This window comes from Corvus brachyrhynchos, unplaced genomic scaffold (genome assembly GCF_000691975.1).
Source record: "Corvus brachyrhynchos isolate BGI_N302 unplaced genomic scaffold, ASM69197v1 scaffold126, whole genome shotgun sequence".
Lineage (NCBI taxonomy): Eukaryota > Metazoa > Chordata > Aves > Passeriformes > Corvidae > Corvus > Corvus brachyrhynchos.
The window spans coordinates 9,167,384-9,176,513 of record NW_008239283.1 but is presented as its reverse complement, the minus strand read 5'-3'; the positions used below and the strand labels follow the sequence as shown (position 1 = coordinate 9,176,513).

Below are 9,130 nucleotides of genomic sequence, written 5' to 3'. Positions count from 1 at the left end.
CACAAGGTATTTGAGGTAAAAATCGTACCTTAGGGGACTCACTTCCTGAGTGTAGAGCACAGCTTCACTACAGGTTTTTAAATTGTGATGAGCTATTATTCCCACAGGAAAACACACAAATGCTTGAGTGCTCAGGCTGCCCAGACAATTCAAATTCAAGTTGTCATTTGGTACCAGGCACAGAGACCTGTGCAGTTCCCCGCACTCCTTCAATTCCCCAAACACTTCATCACCCTTCTCTTAACACCACAGATATCCTTGCAGCCCTTCCTCCTTGAGTTACATGACTTTGCACGACCATCAACACAACTGAGTCAAGTAAGACCAAATCATTTACAAGCACAGGTTGGAGTAAGGAGCTGTGTTGGACAATTAGTTACTTGGATGTTTCTCCCCCAGGAAGAAACCCAACTTCCACTTACTCTAGGGCAAACTCAAAAGGTTTTATTTTAATTTTTTTTAGCAAATTCTATCACGTAAATGTTAACAAAAAACATCTGTACAATTGCCATGATACACTCAAAAGTGAAACAAATAAGATATAAATACAGATATGGATGTAACATGACAAAAGCGGAAAAAATAGAAAAAAATACATGCGCATGAACACGGTGCCAACAAAGTCATTTCTCATGGCTGGCATTTTTCAGAGCATTTTTCACTTCCCATCTAAAACATTGTTAGCAACGTCCTGCTGTATACTACAAAGGTCTATTTTCCTGTCCCTTAATATGTAATATTATGCTTGATAAATAAAGGGGTGGGGAGAAAAGGTTCTGATGACAAAGATGCAAGTTACATTACTTATACAGGTTACTGGTAAGCTAGTAATAAGCAATTAAAAAGACAGTCTCGTATTGTATTGTAATCCAGGCAAGCACACATAGTGTACCTTAAGAAAGCCACATGCCTCGGTATTTCTGAACTACATGAGAACTACAGTACGTAGACCTGTGGGGCAGATGGGGCTGGGATTTGCCCATGCCCATGGAGCACTGGTGCAGCCAATGGCAGAAAAAACATCCACATCTGAGATTTCGGCAACCTTGCAGCCAAGAGCTGCTGTCTGCTGAGAGTTTTCTCTCATTCAGATTTTTAAAGCATGGTGGGCAAAGAAAATACACTTTTTTTTCTTTTTCTTTTTTTCTTTTTCCCTTTTTTTTTTTTTTTAAAGTATGAAAAATTGGAGCCCTGCATAATGGGCAGCAAGAAAAGAAAAGGCAGCTGCAGTAGGTGGCTACTGCCAGGAGAAGGTGAACACAAGCTTCACCGGTGCAGTGAGGCACTGCAGCACGCAGACCTTCCTCTGCAAGCGTGTGTGGACACTGATTTGTAGCCAGAGAGACCTTTATGCTCGCTGAAGGGAAAACAAGATGATTGTACAGCTTGTTGAAGCCAAAACTGGAGATCAGAGAGGTGACATTCAGAGCTAGCCCTTTGAGTACTTCAAAGGAAACACAAAATAAAAACTGGGTCATGTTCAACATACTAAACAACCCTACTATGTACATTATCTGCGATGATTTATAAATACCTAAGCAGAATGCTCCTACTGTGTACAGGTAGAACATATCCTAGAGTACTCAAAGGATGGACAGTCCTCATGCAGTGGAATTAAGTAGCACATTAATGAGCATCTGTTGACAAACAGAACTGAATCTGATTCAGAAAGTAAGGCCTGATTCTACCCTTTGCAGCCCCGGGTGTGCCAGTGGCCTCGGGAAGCGCAGGCTGGCCGCAGGCGCCTTTTCAAGGACTAGCTTTGACCCCGACTGAGGTGTCAGGGACATTACAGTGTGTTCACTCTCAGTGCATACCAACAGGATTTTATAAAACATATAAAATCATTTGAGAAGGAATTCAATTCCTGGAGATTTGCTACAGTGTGCCATTCAATGGAAAAAAACAAAATCAAAACCAACCAACAGCAAATGATGATGGACCAAGCTCCATCACAGCTGGGAGGGACTAATACCACCTGGTCAGCTATGCTGACCTTCTGAACCCTAGAACTGGAACAGAAGATGCTGAACTGAGATGGGGAGAAAGACAGGCATAAATACTAAGCAGTTAAAGAGTACAATTAAAAAAAAACAAAAAAAACCCAAACAAAAAAAAAACCCAACACCCCAAAAAAACCCTAGCCTAAAAGTTCAAACAAGACAGCTTAACTGCTGCCAACAAGTCAGCTGAGTATTTCCTCAAAAGGAAAAATAAATTTGTGCGAAAATCAAATTTGAATCATTCAAAAAAATTTAAAAAGAGCATTCTAATAAGCATACCAAAAGATGTGGAAAAGAAATGGTCCACAGAAAGGCAGACACGAACCATGGAGCAGCCAATATCCCCTGTAGTGAGGATGGCTTTTCTGAGCCCGTGGAAAGACCCTGGGGGAATCCCACAACACCCAGGAAAGCACAGAGTTTCTCCTGCCCTAGCATTACTAGCTGGGAAAGATGAGGGAACTAGCCCTGCAGCCAGCAAAAGCCTGCACACATACCAGGAGCAAATCACCTCCTCTGCTCTCATGTGAGCAGAGAAAGGGACCAACAAGCTTTGCAGCCCAGTGCCACACAGTCCCCCACCAGCCCCAATCTCTCCTGAGATGAGGACTGGGAGAAAAGCTGGCACCTAGCATCAGTTCCCAGCTTAGCTCCTCAGGGGTGGGGCTGAAACACACAGGGGTAACTGATGGAAGGGGCTTTACCCTCCCCTGCCGCAGTAACGGAGTCTCATGTTCTCAGTATGTTCCCAAGGTGTCCCTTCAGCTCCCCAAAGGGGAGATGGAGGAAGCTGGAGAGACTCCAAGGCATTGAGAGCAGCCAGGGAACACACATCCATCAGCACAGCTGCAGCCATAAGCTGCAGGCCCGCGGTCCTCTTGCGTCACTGGCACTGGGAGCAAAAACCCCAGCTGTGATCCATGGCAAGGTTTGGGGTGGGCATGCCCATCAGCCAGGATCCCGCCCAGGGCCAAACACAGCATGTTAATTAGTGAGGTCCTGCCTTCCCTGGTTACAGGCAGAGCCAGGGGGAGCTCCCCCTTTGCAAACAGAGGGTCTCTGTTCAGGGAAGGGCGGTGCTGTGGGGTATTTGATTGCTGCTGGTTTGCCTCTGACCTGGTCTGCGTTATTAGGCTGCAAAAGGGTTTTCCCTGCTGCACCCCCACCCGAAGCACCCTGCTGCCAGCAGTGCCCAGTGAGGGACCCCCACTCTTCTGAAATGCAGAGCACTCAGCAGGCCTGTGTGTGGAGATGGCCACAAAGAAGGTTTCTAAAGGCAGTTAGCAGCACTGCAGGGTCTTCAGGAACAGGAGGGGCTGTGGCAGGCAACCAGCACCATCCCAGCTGGCTCGGAGGTGCTTCCATGTGGTATTTCTGTTCAGATTCAGACACCCTTTCTGTCCTCTGGGATGAACATTTTGCCCAAAGTGCAAAGGAGTTGTGGGGACAAAGCCATCCAGCATCAGTGGATCAGTCAGAGCAGAAGATCAGCCCTTTGATGCTACAGATTTCAAGGAAAACAGCTGGCACTGAGGTACAGCTCTGCCAGCTCCCACTGCCCAGCCACTGACACACTGAGAGCCTAACCCAACCCCACCCACCCAACTCCACCATCCTATTTGCAGACATCGGTCCCAGAATTGGGTCTCAGGTTCCCTTTGGGGAGTAACAGGTAACCAGGAGAGTCTTTTGAACATATGAAAGAGCCAAATGGGTTGAGAGGGGAGAAGTATTTACAAAGTCAATGAAAAGAGCAAGAGCCCAGCTGTTATGCATAGCACAGCTGTCTGAAGAGCAGTTACAGAGAGATCAGCCCATCTGGGGTCTGTCAGAACTATGTACAAAACTCAGATGTTTAAAAAGAACCTACGCTTTCATTACTCACTTGGTATCTCTCAGTATTAAAGCATCTGAGGATGGAATCACAGCCACTTCTGCAAAGATCTCCTCATGGAGAGCCCTGCAAGTTAGGCAAGCTGCAACAGGGAGTACGAAACAGGAACACAAGACTTGAAAGAAGAGGAGGACCCAGTCAGAATGAGTGGGGGGAGAGAGCAGATAACTAGCACACAGAAACCAAAACTGGGTATGAACTAAACCAACAAGATTTGTTTGACTTTTACATGTGTCCAGGTTCTTGGACTCAGGGTTAGAATGCTAACCTAAACATATTTCTGAGATTTCAGCAGGCTATACAAATATGTTTAAGTACGGCTTTCTGATGTTCACTTTTAATGAAGACTGCGACACAGACCTTGCTTCCTTTACATTCAATACCAGTAAGATTCTACGTAAAAGCTTTTAAGGGACTAAAATACTGATTGCAATAAATATCTGCATGGCCTCCTTAAGCTGATGGAGCGTGCCAGTGAAGAGTAGCAGAAAGGTCTCTGAGAGGCACCGTTGATTGCTTCTAAGTCTACACATGTCCACAGATCTCCATTAACTGTGCGTTGAAACATCTGAAGAGGAGCTGCTGTTGCTGTTGGTGGTCTGGGCCCTCTTTATATACAAGTTTAGTAGCTTCATCTGAAAGAAAGAAAGAAAGAAAGATCAGGAGAAGATGCCAGAAAAAAACAGGTGGGCAAAAGTTGACTGCCAATGTAAAAACTCGGATTCTGTGGTGAGCTAATTTTGGGGTGAGCGGACACTGGGCACTCTGGAGGAAAAGCAGAAGCAAAACTGACCATATTTCAGAACAGAGACAAGAGGCTGTGCCCAGTCCCACTGAAGTCACAGGCAGACTTAACGGGATTTAGAAAAGCCTCTTGCATTTCACTTCAGCAGCCATCAGTTCCCAGACCTCAATCCTGCAGCCGGATCAGGCCAAACAGGATTCCCACAGAGGTCAGTAGGGCTGCAGGCACACTGGTGATCCAAGAGCCACGGGTCCCTGTCATAGGAAACACCCTGAACTTTCCCTGCTTTATAGAATGTTCTTTTTCAATGACATTATATCTTCACTAACGTGGTACATCTAGTGCAACTGCAGTTGTTATGACTATATACTTCCCTTGCATGGGTTTGTTCTCTTTTTCCTCCTTGCCACCTTAACTCCAGATCCTGTCATGACTCATGTTTACATTTAACTTTAAAAATGCACGCACTCTGCGTAAACCCAGAAGAATGACTTACATGTTAATAGTTAGTGATGTGGTGGAGTATGTTTGTGGCACCAAGGATACTGGGATAATAAAGCCTCTACAACATTTTATATGGGGATTTCCTAACATCCCAAATATAAAGAGGTAAACCTCAGCACACTTAGCTGTCCTCTTTGCAGAGCAATTTAGAGGCACAATTGTAATTTGTTTATTGACAGGACAACACAGAAATAAAGTCCAAGTGCCTTCAGTCTTAAGTTGTTTTGGCCTACACCACACTTCCTTAACCATGACAGAAACTATTGCTTCAAAATGACAGCATGAAGCCCTCTGAACTAAGTAGCTATTCACATGCACAGATCTGTTTCAGAACAAAAAAACGCAGAATTCATCTTAAAATTGCACAGAAATCTTGGGTATGAAGACTTAAAACAGCAGAAAAAAAATTTGTGGTGGCTTATTGAGCAGCTCTGAAAAGCAATCAAAAACCAACACAAAATTCTCGTCTGAAGGACAAAGCTGAACTAAGGGCTTGGATTCACTTGCAGCATCAGGTCAGAATTTGAGTTTTGCAGCTAGTGTGACTCCAGGGTACAAAGTCCATTGAAGGGGCACTTGAGCTTGCTGTTGTCCCAGAAGGGACACGTGTGCCCTGCTATTAAGGGTGAAGCTCTACCTGCATTTCTACCAGCCCTAATCAGAACTTGCTGATGAGAGGACCTGCTCTCCCACCATCGCCATGCATTCCCATCACTCTCTGCACGAGAGTGCCTGTGCAGCCACAGAGCAGACTGAAAGCTATTTAATTTGTATTGCAGATCTGGTTTTCAGCCAGAGCAGCCAGCTGATCCAGCTCACTGCACAATCACCTCTGGATCTAATGCCAAAGGAGCAAAGCAAACATGGCTGGAGCGGGAAGGACTTGCTCAGAAGCAGCTTGCAGTTACACAGGATCAAATGCATGACGAAACCAATCTCTGAACACCATCAAAATTTTCTCAGTGATATTTCAAATGCTCACACTGCTGAGCAAGTGCTGTGCTGCTCCAGTGGTATTTGTCAGGGTGAGACAGGATTTAATAGAGTTCAGGGAACTTGACCCAGAGCTACAGTGAAGACACTGCTCTTGCTGCTAGTAAAAGCCAGCAGAATGGCTTGCACTACACCAAAACACCTGAGACACATTATTCTTGTACCTTGCTTCCTGTGAGTTGTGCGAGATGAGGTTTCAGTTCTTCTCCAATTACTGAATAAATAGCCACTAGGCAAAATACACTGGCTTTTCGGACACTGCTCTCCGTGTTATCATAGCCCTGGAAATGAGAGGAAAAGGTCAGAAGACAAACAGCACTCCCCAACACCCTTCCTCAGCAATACACTACAGAGCTGAAGTACATTTTGCAAATGAGGCTGACCTAAGAGATCAATAAAAAACCCTGTGCTTAACATAACAGTCTGCAACCGGACTACTCAAAGAGCAAGAGAATACAATCACCCTATCTGTTCCTTCTGTTATTGCTGCCATGTTACAAGTTATTAATATCTAGTTATTTATAGCATTAGATAACAACACAGTTTCCTAACACAAGCTCGGGATTCTATCAGGTACACACACTTCTGTGTCCAGTTCAGATGACCATGAACTATCCTGAACGGTCAGGACTCCTCGGAGGGCAGCTTGCCTACCAAGTAGGAAATACCACAGGAAAGAACATACTGAAAGACCCCTGTATGTATGCTGATCTCTGGCAGCTTGGGCAGAGCTCAAACTAGCCACCAGGTCACTTAGCAGCTGGTGACACCAGTCCCAAACTCAGGCAGAGATTTATCACTCAGCAGCCATCCCACCCCATGAGAAAGGCAGACATCACTTCAGCCTGTGGGATGCTGCTCCTCTGGATGCAGAATGACCTCTGCCGGGAAAGCCAGAGGAGGGATGCAGCACAGCTGGGGCTGTTCCAGCTGCAGGGCTGATACAGCCCAAAATGACAGTCTGCAATTCCACAAAGCACTGAGCTAGGAGGGCACGAGACCTCGGTGAGCTCTGAGAAACACCAAGCTGTTGAGGATCAAGGTGGAGAAAAGGCTGAGCCTCCTCATCAGGACCAGGGCAAGCACCACAACTCTCCCCTGCCAAGCCCTGTTCTTCCATGGAGATACCCATCTGTTCATGGAGAGCCTGGCTGTTGAGCTGCACACTTGTGCTCACACTGCTGCTGACACTCCTCGCCTCCTCACCACTCTGCCAGGGCCCTCAGTGTGGTAAACAAGCACAAAGGTGATTGTCTCCACACACACTCCTTCAGCCAGGATCCCAAAATACTTCCCAAATGTAAGGAGCAGATTTCTTCAGTTACTGAGTTTCTAAGGTAAGGAAATATCTCAGGCAAACTAGGCTCTGAAACAAGAACCATTTAAAGACATGGAAGTAATTAAAGAAGACAAATAAAACTGCCTTTTTAAAGGCATGCTGCTCCCAGACTTTTCCAGTGCATTGAAGCTTCACTGTTCAGATTGTTGTCTCCAACAGCAATGGCTAAAACCATTTTACAACAAAAGTTTAGATCAATACAGAATTGTCCAACTCCCAGAAGTTGAGATTTAAGAATTGCAAGAACTGACACTACAAAGTTGGGATGAATGCTAGGATGCATAAGGGGAGTTTCTGACTTTGCTCTTGTCCTTCCAATGTTTTATGCTCACAAGTGAGGAGGCCTCTTTATCCCAGTTCTCCATGGAAGTCTTACCCACCCAAACACATCTCCCCCTTTCACTCTGACTCATCTGTTCCTGTCACAGTCTCTCCCCAGTAAACACATACATTTTTTCTCCTCTCTCACTGCTACTTCATGTATTTCCTTCTTGTTTGCAGCTCCATCCCAGCACGGCCAGCTGCTTGTGCAGGGGACCAAAAGACAAGACTGCTACAGCCAGCGCTCAAAGCTAAATCCACAGTGTACAACCAAGCCTTAGCACTTGCAAAAACACAGCTCCTCAACCAGCCCGAGAGGGTTATGAAAGAGGCTGAATGAAGTCAGCAAGTAGTTTGGTTCTAATTTCAGAGAGAAAAAAGGAAAGGAGCAACCTGCCTGCTGGGATTCAAATTCAAGTGCAAAGTACCATCAAAGTACAGAACAGCTCAGCAGAATTAAAGGAGACTACAAGATGTATAGAGACAGTATAAAACGTGGCTAACTCCTACCCTCAAGCTTATTACATGGCTGCTACTGGCTTATTTAGGAGTCAGAAAAAGGCATCCAGTTGTGGAACATACACATAAGAACCTGAGTCTTCCTTTCCTTAACACTAAAAGGGTCAAAAACTCACATATAAAAATTTTATTTTACCAAAAATTAAATCGTTTCATATACTAAAATCTGGCCCCAGAGGATCCATCATTCTCCCTTTAGGGCACAGATCTCACAAATGAATGGTGCCTTGTGCTCAGGAGCAGTGACATGGGATTCTGTACCTGTAACAACCCAGGAATGATATCGGGTAGGAGCTGATGCAACGATTCCTTGGAAATCCTCTCGATGACTTTCGTTTGCATTTTGATGGCAGCTAAGTTAATTGGATAATCTGCAGTCTGAATGATGGGGCAAAGCACCTTGATGCACTGCTCGGGGTGGATGGAACTCGCCAGGGTGGAAGCAGCTTCTTCAGCAGCTCTGACGACCTGAAATGAAAGTAGAGCAAACCCTTATATTAATGAGGTCAAACCTGACAGCCAACACCACTGGTGTGTGCTAGGAATGACTGCCAGGAAATGCTTGGGGATGTTCATTAACAGATCTGCAGGAGGCTCTGTCGAGGGGCAATTGACTCTGAGACTTCACATCCTCTGCCTCCAGTGACATCTTTGTTCCAGCGAGTGGCAAGAAGTCCATCCTGCCTAACATAACTGTGTCAGAGCTGTGGCTAGTTTGAAAAAATCACCTGTCACCCAAGACAGCCAGCCACTCCCATCCCAGAGGAGCGAGAGGATGACATCTCTCCAGCCCCTGTCAAAGAAACCAAACC

General features: G+C 45.5%; 1 protein-coding gene across 1 annotated transcript in view; it reads right to left on the bottom strand.

Moving 5' to 3' along the window:
* Window positions 1-422: 422 nt before the first annotated feature.
* The window catches only part of CLASP1 (cytoplasmic linker associated protein 1), a 162,229-nt gene continuing 153,521 nt past the window's right edge, over window positions 423-9,130 (bottom strand). The window contains exons 38-40 of the mRNA XM_008638298.2: window positions 8,580-8,786; window positions 6,304-6,420; window positions 423-4,532 (exon numbers count right to left, since the gene is read on the bottom strand). Coding sequence (XP_008636520.1) covers window positions 4,446-4,532; window positions 6,304-6,420; window positions 8,580-8,786 — 411 coding nt within the window. The 3' untranslated portion in view covers window positions 423-4,445. The remainder of the gene's footprint in view (window positions 4,533-6,303; window positions 6,421-8,579; window positions 8,787-9,130) is intronic.